Below are 26,248 nucleotides of genomic sequence, written 5' to 3' on the forward strand. Positions count from 1 at the left end.
GACAGCAAGGGGAAAAACAGCTTTTGGCTCCTATTGCGTTGAGTCATCGCTCGCTCTCTCTCTCTCTGCACCAGTTTCTGGCACAGATCTGCACTCTGACAACCTTCCTGCCCTTCCACTGCAAACCCTCCCCGTGCCCGTTAGCAGCCTAACGTGCCGGCTGCACTCCCAAGCAATTTTCCGCAGCTCGGGGACAGCCTCTCCCCATCTGCAGGGCGAGCCCTGCTCCACCGCACCGCACCCGCTCGCCTCCCGTGACCTAGGGCGTGGCATGCCCTAGCAGGCTCGCACTGTCTCTTCTCCCTGCCAGCTGTGGGGGGGAGGGGGGAGCGGGTTGGCTGCCCCTTCGTCTCATTGGCTGTCTGGGGCCAGCTCTCCCTTCGGATTGGCTGCCTGCCCCTGGGAGGTAGGAGTCTTGGAGAGAGCGGGCAACCCCATGCCTTTTTTGGCTGCGGGGCTCGCGCTGGAATTACTGTTTGCGCAGCAGGCTCCTGTGCGCGGGGAGGGCTGTGGCGGCGGCTGCTGCTGCCTGCGGCGCACCCGTGACCCGCTCCTGCCGGGAGTGGAGCTAGTGGCTTCTTGGAAAGAAAGTTTTGAGAGAGAAGGTGGGTGCGTGGGAGGGAAACCTGCGGGGAAAGTTTGCACCTTAGTCCCTGGAGCGGCAGCAGCGGATCATGCAGCGGGGGAGACTCACCCTCCTAGTGTCTCTGGCTTTTCTCCTGCTTCACGTGAGAGGTAAGAAGGTGGAGCAGACGCTGGGGCGAGAGGGTGGGTGGCTGCCTGCCGTGCAACTGGCCCTTCTTTCCCTTTGCCCCGCCGGGGATCCGTGGCGGGGGGTTTTCCTGCGGGGCTCTGTTCCCCCACCCAGCGCTGCCTTTTGTTACGCTGCCAGCATAGGCGGAAGAAAGGAGGGGCTGTATTGGGAGCGGGCAGGAGGCTGGTGGGGCGCCCAGGCGGGAGATCTGCGTGGCTCTGAAGGCGGGGTCGTATCGCAGGCGGGGCAGTGCCCGGGGCTCCCCTGAGGCCATACAGCGGGGCGCGCCCCGGGACCCCTCGCGCTGGCCCCGGCTGGGCGAGAGCGGGCGAAGAGCGGGAGGCGGGCGCGCCAAGCGGCGGGAGGTGTCGCTGGGGTCGGGAGCTCCGGGCACGGGTGCGCGCCCTGGGTCCACAAATGGCTGGTCCCCCCACCGCAGCGCTGCCTCCCTAGGTGGGGTGAGCCTGGTGGTCTGCCTCGGCTCCCCCAGCGACAGCCACCGAGAAGTCCTCGGATAGAGGCAGCCGGATGGGGGGGAAAAGCCTTCCTTTTCTGCGAGCAGGAGGGGCGTGCCACGTTTTAGTTGGCGTCTCCTCTTTTTGCGGTTGAATTTAATCCCTGGGGAAACGGATCTGCAGTGATTGTGAGGAAATCGCCTTAACTGTGGACACTGAACATGGCGCTACTGGAAATGAGGCAGAGGGCGGTGGGGTTTACCACAGGGCTGAGACAGGGAAATAAACCAGGTATATTATGTGGGACCGGTTGTCCTGCTTACTGTCTGGTTTGGGAGAACTGAAAGGATCTGGGAGTTGTCTCTTTATGTATTGCTAGCCTGGGGAGGAGAAATGTTACATACATGCTGGGAATCCTTAGCTGCCTTCCTGCCCCACCCTAACAGCGTGGTGTGTCCAGCTGCCATCTTTCAGAGGAGGTGGGATGCCTCAAGTGCACATCATTCCTCCACTAGATCTGCACAGAGTGGTCCTCTTCACATTTGCCAGTTGAGCCATAGATACATAAGGGGTAATGTGGTCACTTACAGAGGAGGTGATGATGTCCTTTAAAATAAACACCATAATTGCTAAGCTTCATGATCTTACTTGTACCGTATGAAATTGTTTACTTTTTTCACCTCTCACTTTATATATTATATGTACCAAATCAGTTGCTCTATTTTGCTCTGTTTTTATTAGTTTGTTTGTAGGAGGAGGGGGCTTTTCTTGAATGCCACTGAGAGTTTTCACAAAAAGAAAAGGAGTACTTGTGGCACCTTAGAGACTAACCAATTTATTTGAGCATAAGCTTTCGTGAGCTACAGCTCACTTCATCGGATGCATAAAAGTGGAAAATGCAGTGAGGATATTTTTATACACACAGACCATGAAAAAATGGGTGTTTATCACTTCAAAAGGTTTTCTCTCCCCCCCCCACCCCACTCTCCTGCTGGTAATAGCTTATCTAAAGTGATCACTCTCCTTACAGTGTGTATGATGGAAATGGCCCACCTTGATTATCATACACACTGTAAGGAGAGTGATCACTTTAGATAAGCTATTACCAGCAGGAGAGTGGGGTGGGGGGGGGGGAGAGAAAACCTTTTGAAGTGATAAACACCCATTTTTTCATGGTCTGTGTGTATAAAAATATCCTCACTGCATTTTCCACTTTTATGCATCCGATGAAGTGAGCTGTAGCTCACGAAAGCTTATGCTCAAATAAATTGGTTAGTCTCTAAGGTGCCACAAGTACTCCTTTTCTTTTTGCGAATACAGACTAACACGGCTGCTACTCTGAAAACTGAGAGTTTTGGCACTGTCAGAGCTCGAAAAAAGCTTCCATTTTAGGAAAGAAAGAGGAGGTACTTTAAGTCAGAGCAACAGTTAACTCAATGCTAACTTTCTAGTGGGTATCAGCACAATTACTATACTATGGGAAACACCAAGGTAAACAAACAAACTTTGCTGACAATTTCCCTTTGGTTTTAGTATTCTTATTAGCAGACTTTAAGCCTTGAAACTTTTGCCCAATTTTTTGCACAGAATATTTAAAAACAATAGGTTGAATGCTAGGATTCTGATGCATTATTTGGAGAAATGCAGCGACAGAGGCTAAAACTACTTTATCCAATAAGAAGTTATGTAAACTCTATTGGCTAAGATCTAATGTGATATAAGGATATATGATACAAATAGTAACTTACTTTGCGCAATTTGTTATTTAATTACTTTTTGCAAGGATGGTATTTTTTTGCCACACTCCAAAGAAGGCTAGGTTTCAGAGTAGCAGCTGTGTTAGCCTGTATTCGCAAAAAGAAAAGGAGGGCTTGTGGCACCTTAGAAACTAACAAATTTATTGGAGCATAAGCTTTCGTGAGCTACAGCTCACTTCATCGGATGCATACAGTGGAAAATACAGTGGGGAGATTGTTTCATGTTCTCTGTGTATATAAAATCTGTGTTACCATACAGACTGTAACAAGAGTGACCAGGAAAGGTGAGCTATTACCAGCGGGTGGGGGACCTTTTTTGTAGTGATAATCAAGGTGGGCCATTTCCAGCACTTTACAAGAACAGTAGGAGGGGAAATAAACAAGGAGAAATAGTTTTACTTTGTGTAATGACACATCCACTCCAGTCTTTATTCAAGCCTAAGTTAATTGTATCCAGTTTGCAAATTAATTCCAATTCAGCAGTCTCTCCCTGGAGTCTGTTTTTTTGAAGTTCTTTTGTGAAGAATTGCCACTTTTAGGCTAGTTGATGCTATGTAGTCATCTTTTTGTGTCAAATATTTAGCAAAACTGTTAGTGTAAAAAGAAAAGGAGTACTTGTGGCACCTTAGAGACTAACCAATTTATTTGAGCATGAGCTTTCGTGAGCTACAGCTCACTTCATCAGATGTTTACCGTGGAAACTGCAGCAGACTTTATATACACACAGAGAATATGAAACAATACCTCCTCCCACCCCACTGTCCTGCTGGTAATAGCTTATCTAAAGTGATCAACAGGTGGGCCATTTCCAGCACAAATCCAGGTTTTCTCACCCTCCACCCCCCACACAAATGTGGGGGGTGGAGGGTGAGAAAACCTGGATTTGTGCTGGAAATGGCCCACCTGTTGATCACTTTAGATAAGCTATTACCAGCAGGACAGTGGGGTGGGAGGAGGTATTGTTTCATATTCTCTGTGTGTATATAAAGTCTGCTGCAGTTTCCACGGTAAACATCTGATGAAGTGAGCTGTAGCTCACGAAAGCTCATGCTCAAATAAATTGGTTAGTCTCTAAGGTGCCACAAGTACTCCTTTTCTTTTTGCGAATACAGACTAACACGGCTGTTCCTCTGAAACCTGTTAGTGTAAAATCACTTGTTGCCGCAGAGCTCCAGAGGACATGCCATAAGGAAAGGAGGATGTTAAGTGTTTGACAAATCTTTGCAAGAAGGTAAATTGTTCTGACACGATCAGTAACCTTAACTTAGCTTGTTGTGCCTGGGGTTACAGTTCATAATGTGAATGCATTATCCCAACCAAATGCGTAAAAGACAAATAGGATCTTTTTTAAACAATACTTGTATGCATTCATGCATGGTATGAAGAAAGCTTCAGTTTTAACCAGCGTGAAGCTACTTTAAATAAAGCAATTTACATCAATTATCTAAATCACTTGATTTTAAAATATCATCAGTCTAAATCAGGTGGAGGCTTTGCAAAACTAATTTGAAAACTTGTGCTCTTACAACATTAAGCTAAAAATATATCCTAAATTTTTAAATGGGTCTTTAAAATCCCAATGTCTGTAGGGTATCTTATTTGAATTTTCACTACTTTGCAGTAGCAGTTCTGTAAATGTAAGACTCTGATCCTGCAAACACTTAAGCAGTTGCGTAACTATACTCACATGAATAGTCCTATTAACTTCAGTGGGGACTACTCCTGTTCCTAAAGTTAAGCATGAGGGTTTGCAGCATCAGGGGCTAGCACTGTATTTTTTAATTAAACGTCTCTCTAAATGGCATAAAATCTTTTTCATTCCAAAACAAAATTGTTTCAGTTTTAACTAACCATGTTATAAACACAAGCTAAATTTCTTTTAAAATAAGAGCCTAAAGTTAAGTTTGCATTTAGACACATGCAGGTGAGATTTTCATGGTGTGGAACTTCATAGCAGAGAAAAATCTCTATGTAGCTGCTGAAATTTTACTAGCAATTAGAAAATTTAAAAAATAAATACAAAACAACCACCTTATCATGTTAAGACTATAGAATAGAAAGAATGTGAAGAACTAGAAATTCATAAATTGTGATTTTTTAACCGCCCTGGCCTCATTTCTACACTACTTTAGTTGGTTTAAATTCAGACTTTGAAAAAAATGGTCAAAATACAGTTAAATTATGCATTTTAATGTTGATAGCAGGTGGATCAAATTGCCCCAGGCATCATTCTGAAAATGTAAATTCCATTGTATCCTATTGCTGTTCCCCAATTTCTGGTGGGGGTATCATTTTATTGAGCCGCACATACTATACTATGAAGCTGAAAATGTGCAGCAGACTATTCTTTACCTCTGTCACTGAAAAGCGTTCAGATCTGTGACTCAGACTCTGAAGGCTTTTACTTTTTACACTGATAATTTATATAAAAGGACAACTGTGCATGCTAAATCAAAATTACTTCATTGCAGCAGTTCTTTGAAGTCATGACAGTGTAGCTTGGCAACTGTTGAACACTCCTCAGCTTTACACTGCACAGCCAGAAACAATTTCTATATATTAATGTTTGCTGTTACTACTTTGGCATGTCACGTGGGGTGGCAGCTGTACTTAAAATGTTTGTCCTTGTCTGACACTGGTTAGTGTGATCCACATACTGGGGAAGGCCCTATTTGAGTGGAGGATACAGTTTAGTAAGAAGCTACTGTAATTGACATGTCCTTTATTCCTTTAGTATTGCAAGAAGATGAAAGAGCACCCAGAAATCTACTAGCCAGAGACCAATAGGACAAGAGTGTGTAAAGGGTATGAGGGGAGGGAGGAGGAAGGCAAGTCACCAGGGAGTTCCAGGGGTCAGGGTTCATCTTCAGCTGGTAGAAAAGGGGAGGGTACATGGGTTTGTACCTGGTTGCATTTCCTTTTTCCTTAGAATGTGGGAGGGGGGAACAACACTTTATCCTCCATATGAATCTTTGACTAGTGTTTGATAAATTTGAAATCCCAGGGCTACTTGTTGGGAAAGGAGTAAGTAGTAGCAGCAGCATTGAAGTCTTCTGTCTGCAGACTCAGACAGCACCACAACAGTTAACATTTGGAAGGTTCTTTGCAATCATAAGGAGACTGCTAATGAAAGCAGAAATTATGTAGAAGCTGGTGACTAAGTGTGTGTGATACCTATACGCACACGTTTGCTAGAGAGTTTCTTACTTGCCGTGGAAATACATTTTTCAGGGTTGGGTATTGCATTAGTGCAGTGTACGGGAACGAGTTAAACAGCTTCTATTAAACAAGTTGCTATTTCTCTACACACAACACTGAAAACACAGCCCATAAAAAAGGATTTCTAAGGTTTCATACAAAGCTTGTCACCAAGTCATGAAGCAGATTCCCTGTAATAGTCTCTTACTTGGTAGTTTAATTGCTTCTGGCTTAAGTAGTTTATTCAGTAGTTTGACAAATGAACAGTATGTCATGCCAATAAAATTTGTTTGCATTTGAGATGTGAGCTAAATAAAGAACTCCACCAAATATTTTGGGACAAGACAGCTTAAAGTGCATCAAATGAAATAAAAATCCAACTTTTTATTATGAGAGAAAGGAAACACAAATGCAACTTTAAGCCACAGTCTCAACAGAAAACATGAAGGATTTAGAAGTGTGACAAATCATATGTACATTAGCACTCCTCAAATATCCAGTCTTAATTTCCTTCCCCTAAGTAGGTTTCTATCATCAATGTACAAAATGTCAAATGGACACTTTTTATAAAGAAACGTCTTTAACTGTACTTGTTAAAAGACAAGTCATTAGTAACTAAACTGGTAATTCACTCCACATGTTACTGGTCTCTATTCTTCTCACATTTTGAGTGACTTAATAGTCTTTCTTCTTGGATCTCTGCCAGCAGTTTTATAGATATTCCCCACCCGACCTCAAATGTATACTTATTGTGTACAGTAGAACCTCAATTACGAACACCAGAGTTATGAACTGATCAGTCAACTACATACCTCATTTTGAACTGGAAGTACGCAATCAGGCAGCAGCAGAGACTAAATTTAAAAAAAAGAAAAAGGCAAATTCAATACAGTACTGTTAAATGTAAACTACTAAAAAAAATAAATAAATAAAGGGAAACCAGCATTTTTCTTCTGCATAGTAAAGTTTCAAAGCTGAATTAAGTCAATGTTCAGTTGTAAACTTTTGAAAGAATCACTATAACATTTTGTTCAGAGCTACAAACATTTCAGAGTTACAAACATCTCGGGAATGGAGGTTGTTTGTAACTCTGAGGTTCTACTGTATAACTTTCAGCTTTGTGCAGGATGGAGGGTGAGAATACTTCATCCACAAGATCTGTTCACAAGAAATCTTTTAATCCCAGGTCTTTTCTTTTGAATAACAGAATTTTGGTCTAGGTAAAAATAAGTTTGGGGTGGTTGTTGTTTTTTTTGCTTTTGTCCCTTCACACAGGATATCCATTGCCTTTTTTGTTGTCTGCAAATCTTAGTTGTTTGAGTCTGAATAAAAGGTTCCAAGTTGGTATTTTTATTAAACAAAAGCTGTTTGTAAATTCCGGAGCTTATGTTGTCTGGATCTGATCTGTTGACATTTTAGTTATGTTCTCTTCTCACTCACACTGGTCCTTTTTATTTTAATTTTAAACTAGACCACAGACATTCATTTCACATATTTCTTTAATTTTTGCTCAAAACTAGTGAATTGTTTCACAAATAGAAATTAAACTGTGGGGATACAAAAGTTATTTAATACAAAATTCTCTACCTAATGCTGGGTCTGCAGTTTTAAAACAGAGTATCTAATAGGCTTGGTGTTAATGATACAGTTGTTAGTAGAGTTTAATCTTAAAGATGCTCACTCCAAAGAATTACTCTTTCAATCTCAATGTCAAGAATTATAACATTCATAAACCAGTCGGAGAACACTTCAATCTCTCTGGTCACTCGATTTCAGACCTAAAGGTCACAATATTAGAACAAAAAGACTTCAAAAACAGACTCCAAGGAGAGACTGCTGAATTGGAATTAATTTGCAAACTGGATACAATTAACTTTCTCTTGAATAGAGACTGGGAGTGGATGTGTCCTTACACAAAGTAAAACTATTTCCCCATGTTTATTCTCCCTCTTCCACCTCCCCCCCCCCCCCCCCCCAGCCCCAACTGCTCCTCCCTGTTAGCTGCTGGAAATGGCCCACCTTGATTATCACTACAAAAGGTTTTCTCTCCGCGCCCCCCCGCCCCCGCTGGTAATAGCTCATCTTGAGTGATCACTCTCCTTACTGTGTGTATGATAACACCCATTTTTTCATGTTCTGTGTGTATATAAATCTCAAATTTTCCACTGAATGCATCCGATGAAGTGAGCTGTAGCTCACGAAAGCTTATGCTCAAATAAATTGGTTAGTCTCTAAGGTGCCACTAGTACTCCTTTTCTTCTTTCAATCTGTGGTGCCTCGTGCACAAAACAAGTGGAAGGAATGGAAGTGCCAGATAACCCTTATTTTGTCTTCCTAATCCCTGTGCCACATTTGCGGCAACCTACATTTGGGGGCAGGAGAGAGAGCATGCTTAAGAGGCGAGTAGCAGAGTAGGGCTTTGGTAAAGGGTTCTGGGAATCTTGTGCAAAAGGCTCTTGGAAGCTGGTGGAGCAGAGTCTTTCTTCAGATCCCCCTTCTCAGTTTTCTTGGTTTTGTTTTTTCCTTTATCAGATACTTGTTTTTCTTTTGTTCATTCCTCTTTTCCATTACTCCTTCAGTATTATATATCCTTTCCTCCTAACACCACTCATCTGCATTCTCCCTCTTCCACCAACCCCCACTGCTATGCAGTCTCACTGCCCAACCCCAACGCAACACTGTAACCCACATCTCCAAATCCTGTGCAACAATCCTGCATCCCAGTCACTCTTCCAGCATCCTCTCTGGTAACTCCCACACATACATAGCAGTCACCGGTTGAAGCAAACCACTCCATGATTCCCTCCCCACAGCAATTCTGCACCATGGTTTCCCTTCCCACATATACAGCAGCCCACTATCCCTCTCCCCTGCAGCAGCCTTCTCCCCACTGCAACCATCCTTCATTCCATCTATCTCCCTGCCTTTCCCACAAGGCACCTGGGAATCCCCACTGCATCCTACAACCACTTTCTGCAGCAAATCCCTGGCTTCCTCTTGCTACCATCTCCGTCTTCCACTTCCCTTCCACTCATGTGGCTGTGACCAGGCACGTAAGGGACTGCACCAAGCCCTTTTGAATGTCCCATGTCTGCAGCCAACAGTGGTGAAATTTGTGGTAGGAGTTGAGGCTTGAAATCTCATCATGTTGCCTTGATCAACATGTATTCCATATTTTACAGGGGGACTAGGGCATTTTCAGGGCCATAATGAATCCCCCGGTGGCTGCAGGCTGTATTGCACTGTATAGTGTAACCGCTACACTTGCAACGAAATCATGCAAATTGATCTTTGAACGTAGAAGTTGAGTGACTCCATACAGGTGTAAGCATCATTGGGTTTCTGGGTACATGTAAGCATCTGGCCACACTGAACCTATTGGAGGAGTCAGAGGAAGAGACTGCGGGATGGATTATGTGACGGGTTTGGTCACAGAGATCCCCTTGGGATTGTTACCTGATGTGCTGGAATTACCTCTGAGCCCGTTTGTCCTGACAGCTTGGGACTCCAGAACCCTGCCTTGTTGAACCAGACATGCTAGCATGCTGCAACACAAACGCGTGTCTGGTCCACGCCCCTAAAGCTGCAGACTTTAACCAAAAACTGCTCACCAGGTCACCTATCTCCAGCAGCCAGACACCCAGTTCCCAATGGGATCCAAACCCTTAAATCCATTTTACCCTGTTTAAAGCTTATACAGGGTAAACTCGTAAATTGTCCACCCTCTGACACTTGTAGAGAGATATGCACAGCTGTTTCCTCCCCCAGGTATTCATCACTTATTCTGGGTTTACTAATTAACAAAAGTGATTCTATTAGTATAAAAAGAAAGATTTAAGTGGTTTCAAGTAATAGACAGAACAAAGTAAGTCACCAAGCAAAATAAAGCAAAAACATGCAAGTCTAAGCCTAATAAGTTAAGAAAATGTTTACAAGTAAAATCTCACCCTGAGATGTTTCAATAAGCCTCTTCCACAGACTAGACTCCTTCCTAGTGTGGGCCCAATCCTTTCCCCTGGTACAGTCCTTGTTGGTTCCAGCTCAGGTGGTAACTAGGGGATTTCTCATGACTGGCAGCCCCCTTTTATAGGTTTGGCCCAAGACGGGAATCTTTTGTCTCTCTGGGTCCCAACCCCTCCTTCAGAATGGAAAAGTACCAGATTTAAGATGGATTTCAGCATAATGTGACATGGTCACATGTCCTGTGAGATCCCCAGCCTCCATTCTTCCTGGGCTGGCTTACAGGAACATGGGAAGGCTTGCATGTAAACAGCCATTTACAACCAATTGTGCTAGTAAATGGGAGCCATCAAGATTCTAAACCACCAGCAGCGGCCCACACTTCACATAATTACAATAGGACCCCAGAGTTATACTTTATATTTCTAAAAAAAGGAGGACTTGTGGCACCTTAGAGACTAATAAATTTATTTGAGCATAAGCTTTCGTGAGCTACAGCTCCCTTCATTTGTTAGTCTCTAAGGTGCCACAAGTCCTCCTTTTCTTTTGCAGATACAGACTAACACGGCTGCTACTCTGAAACCTGTCTATATTTCTAGCTTCACATACAAGAATGATACATACATTCAGATAGGAGGAATATATTCAGTAGGTTATAACCTTTGTTACGATACGTTACAAGAGACCTTTTGCATAAAGCATATTCTAGTTACATCATATTTACACTCCTAAGCATATTGTCACAGATTGTCAACTTATTAATTGTGGTATAATCGAGTGGGAATGAGTTAGGATTGTATTAGTGACATGCTGTATATTTTAGTAGTTCATTCTAACTTTTGATTGTTCTGGTGGAATAGTATTCAGAGTGTGGGATGGGTGCTCCTGGAGAAATCAGAAGTGGCTTTCAGCGATAAGGATGGAAGATTTAAACACATAATTGCTATAATTTCTGGGCAAGAGCCAGCACTCAAGGTGCAGTTCCCTAGTAACTGTTAAAATGCTGCAATCACTTTATTTGGGGTGGGATGTGTGTTTACTAATCCACTAACCTGCCACCGAAGACCTTCACCTTCATAGCTACATAGATAAAACCTTTATGAATATTGAAATTAAACTATCAGGATCTGAGAGCTGTCCTTTGTCATAAACCATGATTTACATTAAGTTATGACTTTTTACCACCTGGTCTTTAAAACCTATGATATTCTGTTCCCTCTCTCTAGCAAACATGGGAAAGACACTGAAGCGTACATGAGTATAAAATATTCTTTAGTGGAATGATAGACCATGCCAGTAGTTAGCTCTCTAGTGAAGAAAAACTGTCCTAAACCACTCAGTGTGAGTTTTATTTTCCTATCTGAAACAGGTTTTGATAATCTCATTCTGTTGTATGGTGTCAGGAAGGTAACTGCCTGCTTGGGCCAAACATTCTTCTTTTAATGAACCTGAATTTCTAGTTGATTTTGAAACTGTTTATCTGTTAATTTCCTTTTTAATTGTCACAATTTGTCAAGCTGTAGAATTCTTACGAGTAGCTTTAACATTTAGTCTTTTACCACAGTTATGTGAGAACTGCTGAGGCCTGATATGCATAGGGCCAGGTACGCATGAAGTACTTGTGAGAACACTGAAACTTGCCACTAAACTTCTCTGTCCTGGTTTGAGACAGGTGCTCTGTTTCCATGAAAATCTCATGGGAATAATGTTGTCTGCTTGTGATCCCCACATGAGGAATACAGTACATTAACATTCCTTGAGGAATGTGCAATGGTCCTGGAAGCTCTGTAGTTCCAGATATTTGTATAATTTTCCTAAACAGAAATGGAAAAGAGTATTGCTATAACTGACAACGTTCTTGTTGCCTTTAAACCTGGAAATCGTCAATGAGTAGCATAATAAAGGAGGCTACGGATAATTTAGCTTTGGAAAGGGCAGAATGAACAATGAATTGACATTGACAGTTTCTTCTTTGGTGGTGGAATGTGTGGAGAAATGAGAACTTTCAGGTAAGTGTATCACCGGTTAAGGAAAGCTGATTGTAGCAAGTCCTGTTCGCTGTTGATCACAAGTCTTTGTTAGGTTTGTGAAAGTTTAAAATACCAGCCCTTGGACAAGTTAAACTTGGAAGCTGTGTGCTGTAGATGATATAAATACTATGAAGGTTTGTTTGTATGTCTTTTGGTCATGGAAAATGAACGAGGCTTATTATAAACTTTCAATAGCTGGATTTTCAAATGCCAGGGGTGGAATTTTCAAAGGATACTAAGGGAATTAGATGCCCAATTCCCATTTAATTTCATTGGAATTTGGGTGCTGAATACCCTGAGGTTTTTGAATGTGTTTATAAATGATACAAAACCAATATAAAAGGATTTCCAAAGAGCTCTAAATTTGAAAGTCTCTTGCTTTGAGGAAAAGACTTCCAAATTCTGTGACTTGGATGCATTATAAAATCACTTGGTTTTGAGGACTTATCATTGTTTCTAGTATTTTCCTTCTTATTGGTAACATGTGGTAACTTCTTGGATATCCTAAATTGTATTAGCACAAAGTAAGTCTTACAATTTTTTCACTGAGAAAATGTTTACCGAAAAAAATCTTTCCACGATATTTAACTCTTCCCTGCAGAAATTGGGGATCATTCCCTGTACATCAGCTGTAGCCAGTACCCGAATGTGAACCACTTTCCAAATGTAAAGCTAACTTTTTCTTGCGGGAGGAGGGGTGAATGACAACATTCAGCTTTTTAAAGGAAAGCTGAATATTACATTTGTTGTGGAGGTGAAAGTATTTGTTTTTGTTCTATAATAGTAAGCTGACTTAACCTTAGATTAAATTTAGGCCTTTTCTACACTGCAGAGTTTTGTCGCTAAAAGGCAGCTTTTGGGGACAAAATGTGGAGGTGTACGCACTGCAATACCGCTTTTGGCGACCAAACTCTTCAGTTTCAACAACACAATAAAACCACCTCGACAAGAGTCCTAAAGCTTTCTGCGGCAAAATTAAAATGACAGTGTCAGTGTAGATACTGCTGTTTGTTATATCTGTTCGCTATATCACTGTTTTGAACTCTGCGGGCATGTGCCCCTCCCCTTTCAAAGCTTTGCTCTGACAGCTGAGTGTGCAACTCTGCCCTGGGCAACAAACAGCAAATCACTAATGTTTAATGCTGCTCTGTCCCACACTCCAAACACAGAGGCAGGCAGGCAGGGGTGGGGGGGGTGAGGTGAGGCGAGGCGTGAGTGAGAGACAGACTGCTGTGAAGAGCCATGGTGGGAGGTGGGGGCTGATGCCAGGGGTGTCTCCCTCCCACTGCCTCAGGACTGACTGCTTCCGCTGCTGTCTGAATTTAGGAGACAGCATGTTGACACACTCACTCCCCAATACATACTCTGTCTCTCCTCCCTCACCCCACCCCCATACACACCAGACATGCCAAACCCATGGAAAAAAAAAAAAACAGAAATTGTGCTTGTTATTGGCTTGTGAGTTGCTTGTTGGTTAGTTTTTGGCTTGTAGCTTGTTGCTTCTATTTTTTTTTTTTTTTGATCGGCTCCCAGCAAGGGCGGGCAAGCAGGGGATGGGGTGGGGGGGAGAGGGGAGAGAGAACTCTCAAGTGTGGTAAGCTCACCTCTGGGGGGAATAACTTTCCCAGAAACAAACATGGCAAACATTTAGCCCTATGCTATCTGTGTGCTCCGAGACCATACTGAGGCTCCTAGGGGAAAATAGTCACCTCATTTCTGAACCTATGTCCTTACTGACCCTAACCTTGTGGAACTAAATTCTGGTATAGAATTAGTTCTGGCATGTGGGTAGTGATTTGAAGGTTGGACGCTGGATCTTGGGCCTTAATCTACCCAACCCAACTGAAAAGCTTCAGAGGCGGCTCCCAGATTTATTGTTGCTGTGCAGCTGGACTGGTTTTGGTTTCTGGATAACAGCTGTCATTAGCCTTACTAAACGCTGAGCTCCTTGTGCCAGATTCTGTAACCTCCTGTTTACCCTACTCTTGTGTAGTCTAGTCAGATGTTCATCTGGTGATTCAAAGTACGCTACCCCTAACTCTTTCTTCCTAAACTAAATGCTCCTGTCAAGCCATCCACATTATCAGCACCAGAGCTTGTTTTGTTTGTGATGCAAGCTCTCAGTGAATAGGTTTCTCTTGTTACAAAATGTGCCACAATTCCTAATTTCTCTATCCAGTCTTGAATGGATATTAACGCAGATCAACATAATTTGTGATACATCCCCTGAGTTCCAGCATGCTCCACAGACACATGTGGAAACATAAAATTCAAACTAAGGTATGTGTGGGAGAAAGGTGGCCTCTTGAATGGATGTTCACTTCTGTCAAAGGATCCTGTGTACATTTTCACTTCTGTTCAGTGGAAGGAATGGTCTGTTCTGAACTTCAGCTTCAGGAACTGAAAAGTGATAATGGACAACTGCTTATTTGCTCCTTGTTTAGGTACCCCATCACTTTAAAAATGTCATTGCTACCTTGGAAGGGGTGTCTAGAAACCATTCTTTTTGCATAAAGGCCTGTTGGGAGACTTTTGTATGTGAACAAATAACCTTGGTAAGTCAAATACATCTTGAGCAATAGGAAAGAAATGTAGGTTTCTCTTTTTATTGGTCCTAGAGGAAGCTTAACTGTCATGGTTACCAATGTTTTCTGACTGTGAACATGCTAAATCCAGCAGGACTGAATATGCAGCAAATAGGTGCTTTTTTTGTATTTAGAAAATCTTCACTTCATAGTCTATCTGTATCCTTGTCTCCTTCTTAGAATTTAAGCTCTTTGAAGTAGGGTCAGTCTTCTTTTTGTATATTACCTAGCACAGTAGGTTCCTGGTCCATGACTGGAGCTCCTAGCTACTACCACAGTGCAAATAATTAATAGAAAATAAACTCAAAGATTTTCATATATGAGCAAAGCTTTGATAGGTGAAGTCTTGTAAGAGGGTTGCAGACTGAAAACTACGGTACAAGATTTCAATTCTGAAGATTTCATGGTATGCTGCTGCAGAGCTAATTATAAGCTGCTGCTTGGCAATGTCTGTAAACATCTTGTCACAGTTTTTGCCTGATCAGGACTGGTGCCCACAACTCTACCTAGAATGAGATGACTAATGCAGCTGCAAGTTCTATTTCTCCCGCAGTGAGTCATCATCACATTCAAGTTTCTCTGCTTAAAACTTTAAAAAAAAGCAGTTTTTGCAGAGTTATAAGGGGAACATAGATTAAGAGAAATAGAAAAGTTTTCACTTTCTCCTGCACTGCTTGTTAGTAAATTGGTTTTTCTTTTTTGGTTCTAGCTGTTTGTGACATTAACTATTTTTTGGGGAAAAAAAGACTGTCAGAATGTGGGCTATGCAGTAGATGTTTTTAGTCTTGGATCACTGTATGTTGACAGGAGGCAAATAATGGAATTGGAAACAAATGCCAGTGAGCTCAGAACAGCAGTTCCCAGCAGTTCCTTTTTTGAAGGTTTAAACTTTAAAGTATTTTGCACAATTTTATTTTTTTTGAAGTGTTACTTTTACTAATTGCTTATGTGCAGACCTATCTACCATAGTCCCTCATGGCTGGGTAGCAGATATTCCCATCCTTCTTATAGGTCCACTGAAGGAGGGGGGGAAAATGGAATTATTGGTGGGGTATAGAACTTAGCTAGTTAGTTCATTTTATCATCCCTTTATCATTGTGGTGTTTGGCATTATGGTCAATTCATATGCTATTTCATAGATTTAAATTGTAGGATAATAGAAGTGTAAGACTGACAATTATTTAGGAGTGATGAGTGTGTGTTAGGTATATAAGTAAAGCATGGCTGGAATACAAAGCCTATAGGGGGGTGGCCAACCTGAGCCTCAGAAGGAGCCAGAATTTACCAATGTACAATGCCGAAGAGCCACAGTAATATGTCAGCAGCTCCTCCTCCTCCTCCTCCCTCCCATGCCTCCTGCCTAGCTGATCAGCTGTTTTGCATGTGCAGGAGGCTCTGAGGAGTAGGGGGGAGGAAGGAGGGTACCGCACGTTTGGGGGAAGGGGTGGAGTGGGGGCAGGGCCTGGGGCAGAGCAGCGGGTTGAGCAGCGAGCACTCCCTGGCACACTGGAAAGTTGGTGTCTGTAGCTCCAGCTTCACAGTCGGCACATATGCAAGGAGCCGCACATTAACCTCTGAAGAGCCAAATGTGGCTCTGGAGCTACAGGTTGGCCACCCCTGTCATATAGGCTGAGACCTGTAAAATTTTAGCTTAGTAATACTCGGCCAGGCTTAAGAATGCTTGGCATGAATGGGTGATCTAGGAATAACCTTATGCCAGAAAGGTCACAGGATCACTATAAAAGATGTGCCCGATGTTACAGAAAACTAGATTGCAATAAACTGCAGGGTATTGTTCGAGATCATGGGACACCTGGTTGTAAGATCATGGAATGTCCTGTCGTGACTGCAGCATACATGTTGTGCATAGATGCTAATAATAAGTGAAAGTAAGAAACAGCCTATGAAGAATGGGGCCCTCCAGTATTCATGGGGTGTGGAAGTACAGATAAGGGAAACCCTCTTATATCTGCATTAGGTGTGATCAGAACAACAATATAAAAGAGGTCCCTGGTTATGTAAAAGTGGGAAGACCGTCCCCCTTCTCCCCCCCAGGAAACCCCAGCAGGAACCATCCCTCTATCAATAATCATCTGCTGAGAGGTCCATCAGGACCCTAGGATATCTTTGAGGATGTGTGTATGACTGCAGCCTTAGTCATTGCATGGGTTTTTGTAGGATTTATATATGTATGGGTAATTGTAACTTTATACAGATAAGACTTTGTACTTGTGATTGTGTTTGTGGTCACTATCCTTGGACTTTGTGTGGTCCTGGAGTCTCCAAATTTGAGAAAAACACCAGCGGTGATTTTCACGCGGTTGAGCTTGAAACTGTAGCAACAGCAGCGGAACCCATGGTAGCTTAATACAAAATTACTAAATTCATCTTAAATTAAAAAAAGGCTAGAGGAGAATAGGAGTGGTATTAAATATGACTATAGGGAATTGTGCAACCTGCTTGGGACAAGCTGTTTTACCCCCTGTGGAGATGCATGATAATAAATCCTCAGTCTCAGCCTGTACTCTTGCTCATGACCAAGGCCGGAGCTCCTCTAAATCTGTTGTCTCATGCCAGCTTCTGCAGTGGAATGTAGTTACCACTACTGGCTCTAGCTGCCATTTCTTTCCCACCCTGTTCAGTGAAGGAGCTTCCATGAGTCACAGCAACAGAGTTCCATTTGAATGTCTGTTTGGTCCTCTTCAGTGGCTTCAATTAATCAGCCCTTCAAAGCTTTGTTTGCTCAGAAATAGCTTTTGCCTAGTGCTTCAGATGTCATATTTTTATGTTCATTTTCCCAGCTACCGCCAGCAATTGACATAGCCTATGTCAGTCAGGGCGTCAAGGGTGGCAGCTTCTGCTCTGTTAGAGGGGCTAGGGTCTTTTTTTTTGTTTTTGTTTTTGTTTTTCTTCCCCCCCCCCCCCCCCCCCGCTCTCTGCTCAGATGCTTGAGAACACTTGCAACTCATGGATTTGTATATTGTGGGTATGGAGAGGAGGCAGCGCAGCAGTTTCAAAAACTGCTCTAATGCTGCACTATGCCTCTCTCCTAGACAGGCATGACTGATGCTGCCTTGATCCCTTGCAGTTTCCAATACTAGTTGCTTCAGAGGAAATTGCATGAAATGCTATCCATGGACAATTATAAAATAACCCTTTATTCCTCCATTTGTCCTGGGAAAGAAGTTTGCCATCTTCTCCTTAGTATCTGGACCTCATCCCAGTCATTCATACCTCTCGGCTCAGAACTGGATTATTGCAGTGCATTCCATGGGCCAGAACTTTAAAAGAGTTCTGCATTCACCACTGGGGCCGGATTTTCATTTTGAAAAAAGTTTGACATCTGGGGATGCTGAACTCTTGAAACTCTGGCCTTAAACAGGACTGTACCAGAAGGCCTCTCAGTAACTTCAGTCAGTACAAGACGAGGCTTCCTGCTTTAAGTGGTTACCCAGAGCATACCATACATGCCCAGCAGTCAAAAAGAAGCTTCAGTCTTATTTGTGGGTGATGTTTACAAGTTACAACAATAAAACCTTAGAATTACAGTACTTTTTGGATCTTGGCTGTCTTAGACTGCTTCTCCCCCCTCTTGGGCAAACCACCGCAGAGGCAATCAGCTGAGATACTCACCCTTGTGCTAAATGTCAGTTGATCGTGGAGGCAGGGTGCTATCAGTGAATAGTCCTTTTCTCTGCAATTGGTATCTCCCCTCCAAATACACCCTTTACTCCACCAAAGCCTAGATCTAATGCAACTGTTCCCCCTGTGATGCTTTTAATGCCTCACATCAAGTGTTTCAAGTTTTTGCTTGTCTGGGTTAGGTCCCATTTTCTGGCTATTTTGACTTTCTGCATGCCCATTGGAAACAGGACAGTTTATCTGCAGATCTTGTACAGAAGAGATTCTCTTTGCAAGATGGATAAGCTTCAGGCCTTTGTGATCCACTTTTATGCTGAATTCCTAAGATGGTATGGATGCATCTTGCATTCCTTTCAAAGGTGGTGTCAGTTCCAGCTGAATCATTCTGGCAATATGTCTCATGTGCATGCCCACTCCTATGAAGTAGTTTTTCCATGAGCTGGGTGTTTAAAAGATCCCACAGCATTTTTCAGGAGTGGAGTAAAGAAAGGTGGCTTGTGGGAAGATTCTCTCCTCTCTCTGCCCTTCACCCCTGTGGAGACTTGGAGTACCTGCCTTGGCTGTGCGATGGCTCTCTTCAGAGAGCAACTACAATTAAGAGCTTTTTTTCTTGCATCCCTTCAGATTGCCTACTTTTGTCTTTTTCAGATGCCTTCTGTTCTAAGGCTACGTCTGCACTAGGAGCTAGGGGTGTGATTTCCAGCTTGCATAGACATGCTTGTGCCAGCTCTCATCAAGCTAGCATGCTAAAAACAATAGCATAGCTGCGATAGCACAGGCAGCAGGGAGTAGTGGCACAGGCTAGCCTGTGCCAAGTATGTACTCCCAGGGTCTAGGGCAGCTAGCCTATGCTGCTCCTTGCTGCTGTCTGGTACCATGGCTACATTACCACAGTAGAACCCCAGAGTTACAAACACCAGAGTTACAAATTCACCAGTCAACCACACATGTCATTTGGAACTGGAAGTACGCAATTAGGCAGCGGTGAAGACCAAAAAAAAAAAAAATGCAAATACTGTACCATACTGTGTTAAACATAAACTACTAAAAAGGCGGGGGGGAGATGCATTTTTCTTCTGCAAAGCTGTATTAAGTCAATGTTCAGTTGTAAACTTTTGAAAGAACCACCATCACATTTTGTTGAGTTATGAGCATTTCAGAGTTACAAACAACCACTATTCCCAATGCCCATCCCATTTCAGTAATCTGAGGCCCAGAATGATGGGGAGGAATCAGTGAGGCCAACCTGCATGATTGGTTAGTTTCAGCTAAGACTGTCCTGCATCCATGAAGCAAGTTTGAGTGAAATTTTGGCTGCAGAATGTGAATTTCTTCGGAAGCAAAGAACTATCCCAACTTCTCCCCTCTGGATGGCAAACTTGTTTGTTGTCTTGGTTGCTTTCAGATAACTTGGCTCCCTGCATCTTGCTATTGGGTTTTCCCATATTTGTGGTTTATGTTGAGGACAATTCAGCTGAGAATCACTATGAAGGGAAATCAGGCTCTTTCCTTTCAGTCCCTACCCCTTCCCAGGAAAAAACCTAATATATTGTGAAAGATGAGCCAAACATAAAACCAGTTCTATTTTCAGAATGACCTCAAGAATTAATGATTCCTCTTCTATTTGGTTGTGCTGGAGTAGCACAATGGTCATTGAGGACCAGTGAATTTCCATTCTTCTGTATCTCAGACTGGCATTTTCTAAGTTGCATAAACCACAGCACTGGTATCAAATACTAAGGTTTATTAAAACCCCTGTTTTCTTAGTTAAATTTTTTTATTCAGTTTTGATACAGAAATAGTACAAATTCAGTCTCCTTTCCTGGCCTTGTTTAAAGGAAGTATGTAGTGAGTAAAGTGCAGAGCTTTCCTTTAAGGACCCCTTGGATGGTTAAACCTGAGAAGACTCAGGTCAGAAAGAAATGTTTTGTGTGCATCTACATTAAGAGTATTAAACACTTCGCTGAACCAAGCTAGCTGTCTGGTTCTGGCGGCCTGATAATTAGTCAGTGTAAAAGCCCAGTGGACTCCTAGGGTCATGAGAAGTATTCCTTTTGCAGTTCAACTTCTTGAGTTGCTGCAGTGGGTTTTGGTTGCTCTTCTTCTTTTTCCTCTACCTTTTGCTTGGTGCAGTGAAGGTATAGATAACTAATATCTGGGCTTAGAGAGCTCTGGGTGCTTCCCACAGCTCTTGTGTTGTACTTGGGGAAGATTTCTGTCAGCATTCAGTCTGTCTGATCAGTTTCACTAACCACTGAAATTTGCCACCACAGCATTCATGATGTGAAATCAGTTTGTATCACAAAAATGTGAATCAACGTGAAGCAAGTGGCCGGAAGCTGTTGAACAACAGTAGTAGATATAGTGTTTATCATGATGTGATGTAGAAATGTTCTGTTCCGTCTCCCTCAAAATGATATTTATTCCAGCAGGAGGAGGTGTCCGTGGTGTTAATACTTGAATTAAAGTGCCAATCAGGAGTTTAAATACAATTTTTAAAGAGAGACCATGCATTGAAAACTTACCACCTTTGGACTGGATATCTTGTGTATGGGAGGAAGAAAGATAGCAGATTACAGTGGAACTGAACCAAAGAAGATAATTATTTCAGATTATGAAGAAATTTATATTGTAAATTCTTTACATGATCATGCATGTTTCAGCCGCCCTTCATGCCCTAAAACCCCTAGGTAGAGAATCTTTCTCTGCACAGCTGGACCAGTTGTGTTCATTCCTATTGAGCAGAGCAATGCTCCTGCTAAGCTTGTGGCTTTCTGGAGGTCCGCTGAAAAAGCGCTGAAGATCCCGGTTCAACATCAGTGAATCATTTGGGAATGAAACAGGGTTCACTCACCATTCTGGCACCTCCTGCTGGTTGTCTTAGGGATTTAGCTCTGTACGGTAGTGCATCCTCGTTGGGTGGTGCCTTGCCACCATCACTCCTGCTCTAGGACCCACATCTCTCCAAGGACCACGGCGTTCTCTTCAGCAGTACTGCCCTCCAGCCCTGCCACACACTGTGCTTCCCCTTCCAAGGGATCTGCAGTTCACTGTTCAGCCACTTCCCTTAGTGGCTACTGCAGCGAGTTTTCTGGCCACTTCCTCATGGCCCCAGCATCCTTTTTGCCTTGCCTCAGGGCCTCAGCCTTCAAACCCCAGTAGCCAGCCAAGAGCTGTCTCCCACTCCCCCAGTGTCTGTCTGCAGCACTGCTCTGTCCAGGATGTGGGCAGTTCTCTCAGCCCTCCAGAGACACAGTCCTTCCTCCCTGGGCTCCCAGCAGAGAACTGCCCTCCTCTGCTCTGTAGCTCCCTTTTTAAATGGGCCTGCTTGGCCCTGATGGGCTGCTCCCTTCAGCTCTTCTCTGGCTGCCTCCGGCACAGCTTCTGTAGGCTGCCTTTAAACCTTTTTCTGCCAGTGATGGGGTGTCTGCCCCTCACAAGGAAGAATGCATTTACTCCATGGAAGACTGACTGACCTTACTGAGATTGTCTGCAGATACGACCCTTATAATCCATATCCCTTCTCTTCTAAAGGAGTGTTTTGGAGGGAAGCTGCTTTTGCTTCCTGCCCACGATACTGAGAAAGTCCGTCTATTCTAGCTGCATGTGGGACAACATTGACCAGGATCAGAATGGCATATTTCAGAGTGAGAAAGGTGTCTCCTCATTCTGCTGCTAATTTCTGGCTTTTTTTTTTTTTTTTTTGTGTTGCTAGGTGAAGACGACTTTAACTTAGAAGATGCATTAGACGTTGGTAAGTAATATGTTCTTGCAAAAATCCCTTCTTGTGAGATTTTTCTTCATATAGTGTTTAGCATTAATGTTAAAACATAACAAACACTTAGGGCCATATTCTGACATCCATAGAGAATGTGTGTAACACCTTTCTCCATGAGTAGCTGTATTAACTTCTTTGGCACAATTTAAGGTATAAGGTGCTAGTTAGTCTAAGAATGTACCAAAACCTGGACCACATAGAAGTGGAGCAACCTGTTTAGGGGAAAGTCATACAACTGTAGAAGACTTGAAAAATTATTAGTCTAATACTTTCACTTATTTTAAAAGGAAGTCTATTTAAACTTGTTCTCTAAGTATCATCACAAACATTTCAATTTGTATTAACTTCTATGTCCTTGACATAACAGGACCTACAAAGAAGCCTGATTCAGCTACCAAAAAGCCGGAGTTGGGTGAGTAGTGATTGGCACATAAAGCACCTTACGGTAAATGCTTTATTATGATTTTAGATGTGTAGTTACTGACAAAGAGTCATGGTTACACATTGCTGTATATCTGGGATAAATTATCCCAATGTGTCTATTTTTTTTTTTTTTTTTTTTAAAGTACACATCTCAGGCCTCTTTGGGGACAAGTGGAGGATCAAATAATAGAACCAAGCTGTCTTTAATAATACAGTAACTCCTCACTTAACATCGTCCCGGTTAACATTGTTTCGTTGTTATGTCGCTGATCTATTAGAAAACATGCTCGTTTAAAGTTGCACAGTGCTCCCTCATAATGTTGTTTGGCAGCTGCCTGCTTTGTCCGCTGCTTGCACGAAGAGCAGCCCATTGGAGCTAGCTGGTGGGGGCTTGGAACCAGGGTGGACTGGCAGCCCCCCAATCAGTTCCCCACTTCCCTAAGTTCCCTGTGCAGCAGCCACTTCGCAGGCTATCGCAGTTCAGCTGTCCCTCCCTCCCACTGCCATGTGCTGCTCCTGCCCTCTGTCTTGGAACTGCTTCCTGGAGCCTCCTGCTTGCCGTGCAGGGGGTGGGGGGGAAGAGGGGTGCTGATGTCAGGGTGTACCCATCCTACCGCTCCTGTACCTCATCTCCACAGAGCGGGGACAACGACCCACCACAGGGCTCAGGACAGAGGGAGCTTGCTGGCAGCAGCTGCTGTCTCGACTTGCTGATCTACTTTAAAATGCAGTGCTCTTAGAGTGGGGTCAGCATACTTAAAGGGGCAATGCACATCTCACGTGTGTGTGTGTGTGTCTGTCTCTCTCGCTCGCACGCACGCACCCCCCAGCACTTTGGAAAGTGGAGGGAGTGATGCGCTCCAGTGGGATAGCGTGGGTTCATTATCACGTTCAGTTTCCACAGGCAATGTTTGCAGCCACTGCCGTGCGTCTGTTGTGTCTCCTCCCTCTATTCGTGCTGCCTTGTAGAGTGTGAGGCTACATTAACAACGTGTTAACCCTTGAGGCTCAGCTGAATGCTAGTTCATCATTTAGCAGTAAGGCATTCCCTGGGAAATATCCCACCCTCTGACTTCACCGCCTCAACCAAGCTTCACAATCATCATTGCTCTGGACAATATTAAAATGTTGGTTTAAAATGTGTGTGTGTGTGTGTGTGTGTGTATGTGTGTATATATAATATAAAAAAAAATATGGGGGGGGAATTTCCCTGGAACCCAACCCCCCATTTTTACATTAATTCTTATGGGGAAATTGGATTTGCTTAACATCATTCTGCTTAAAGTAGCAGTTTTCAGGAACATAACTACACAGTAAGCAAGGAGTTACTGTAATAATGACTCTTTTAGGCTTTAGTCAGTGTCATGGCAAAACTGAGATATTGGCTGGCAAATCTTTTGGTGATGTCATATCTACCTCAGTCTCCAGGGAACACATTTTTCTCTGACATCTGCTGAACCACCACATTGAAATTGTATTTTACTATATCTAAGGGTTAAATAGTGGCTTAACTAGCATGGTGGAATAAGAGCATAAGGACACCCTAACACCCTTCTGCTGGCTACATGCATTACAGATAGTAGGGAAAGCAGGCTACATAGAGCTGCTACTTCTCTCCCTCATGCAGGTGAGAGAGAGGGGCAGAATATAGGCTTCCCCCTCTCAACATGCTTGTTGGCATAGCTGTGCAGGGGATATATGCTGCAACAAATACAGTGCAGTTACTGCCTCCCTGGAGTCGAGGGAGAAACCAGGAGGGACACTGAGACTGAGTCACAATCTCCCTCTTTTGCTTCTTTGGGGGCAGTGCAACGACATATTGTTGTTCCTTGCTCAGATGTTAGTCATGATCTAGTCCATAATTAGGAAAATAATAATTAGTCTTCAGAATATGCATTTAGAATTTAGATTTGTCAGTGAATTAAAAAAAACTCCATTAAAAGCAGTTGCTTAAAAACAAATGCACATGCAGCCTCATTGGGGTTTTGTACTAGCTAGCAAAATGGGATGAGCAGGATGATCACAGCCCTAAGACTTGCTCACAACCCATGAATTAGACTATAACAGGGATCGACAACCTTCGGCACGCAGCCCATCAGGGTAAGCCCTGTGGCAGGCCGGGCTGGTTTGTTTACCTGCTACGTCCGCAGGTTTGGCCGATCGCAGCTCCCAGTGGCCACAGTTCGCTGCTCCACGCCAATGGGAGCTGCGGGAAGCGGCACAGGCTGAGGGGTGTGCTGGCTGCCGCTTCCCACAGCCCCCATTGGCCTGGAACGGCGAACCACGGCCAGTGGGAGCCACGATCGGCCGAACTGCGGATGCGGCAGGTAAACAAATCGGCCCGGCCCACTAGGGGGCTTACCCTGGCGGGCTGCGTGCCAAAGGTTGCTGATCCCTGAACTATAACAACGCATAATAAATACCTAGCCCTTTATATCACTTGTCGTCAGTAGACCTCAAAAGTGCCTTGCAAAGGACAGCTGTGTCATTATCCCCATTCTACAGATGGGGAAGGTGAGAGCTTGCTCCTTTGTAAAGCACTTTGAGGTCTACTCATGAAAAATGCTATATAATGGAATAATAATACTTATTATTGAGTTGTTAAAGCCTAGTACATGCGTTGCAGGCAAACCTTGTGGCTGTGACCACACTGCTCATCCCATTTTGCTAAATGGAAGGGGGATCCTCAGAGGTAAGTAGGGAATCCTAGTAAGTAGAACCATGGAATATTAACCTTTATATTTTGTATACTAAACCCTTCATAATTAGTGTGTTCTGCAGTGGGCTCTGGGGGCTGCCTGGGCAGAGCTCATTGCAAGATCAGGTCTAAAAGATATCCAAGGAACAACATAATGGCTTTTTAATATAGGAGTGGTGATGGCATTATATTGAGGTGAGTTAGAGCTTGTAGGACTGCTGGAAGAAGTGAATAGCAAGAGGGATTCGATTAAAGGGAGGTCAGTGCCATGCACAGAAATTGATATAGTAGAATTTGGTATTGATGATCCATGAGTTTCTGCTGTTGAGTTAGAGGCCTCGTTTGAGTGCATTAATGGCTTTGGGTTTTTTGTTTTTTTCCAAATGGCTTTTGATTAGTTGGCTTTAGGGATGTGTCATCACCTTATTTTCAGTAGATAGCACTAATTGACTAATATACCATTCCTAGAAGTGGTTGTAATTTGAATATATTACCTTTCTAATCACTCCCTAGAAGGGGGGGGGTGCTCTTTATGCCAGGAAGTGGGAGTCTGTTGTCAGAAAGGAAGGCTTTCCCTTTCCTCTGGGATAATCTCTTTGCAAAGCCTTTAATGTATTTTCAGCTAAGTCACTTTTAGCAAACTGCAATATCTTTGCCACGCTCTCACTAGTGAAGTGGAACATAGTTTGGCAGGTAGTGGCTGTTAACTCTTTAAATTGCTGAACACCACCTGAAAAAGCCAGTATCCCACTAGCATTGCTGTGCTTCAGCATTACTGGCAACTGTTTGGAAGGGGGAAGCTAGTCTGTGGGAACTAACAATGGGCACAATTCCAGAACTATAACAATGTTTGTTCCTTCAGTTTATGTAGTCATAGAAGTGCCATGGTGTTATAGGAGGCCATTAATGCCTCTGTTAGAAGGATGTTGGTCAATTAAATGCAAATTTTGCAATCTGTAAAGTTATTG

General features: G+C 43.3%; 1 protein-coding gene across 2 annotated transcripts in view; it reads left to right on the plus strand.

Moving 5' to 3' along the window:
* Nucleotides 1-434: 434 nt before the first annotated feature.
* LOC125640835 (CD99 antigen) overlaps nt 435-26,248 on the plus strand; it is a 38,078-nt gene continuing 12,264 nt past the window's right edge. For both annotated transcript variants that reach the window (XM_048859852.2, XM_048859860.2), the window contains exons 1-3: nt 435-735; nt 22,097-22,135; nt 22,527-22,571. In XM_048859852.2, coding sequence (XP_048715809.1) covers nt 675-735; nt 22,097-22,135; nt 22,527-22,571 — 145 coding nt within the window. In that variant the 5' untranslated portion in view covers nt 435-674. The remainder of the gene's footprint in view (nt 736-22,096; nt 22,136-22,526; nt 22,572-26,248) is intronic.

Source organism: Caretta caretta, chromosome 1 (genome assembly GCF_965140235.1).
Source record: "Caretta caretta isolate rCarCar2 chromosome 1, rCarCar1.hap1, whole genome shotgun sequence".
NCBI lineage: Eukaryota > Metazoa > Chordata > Testudines > Cheloniidae > Caretta > Caretta caretta.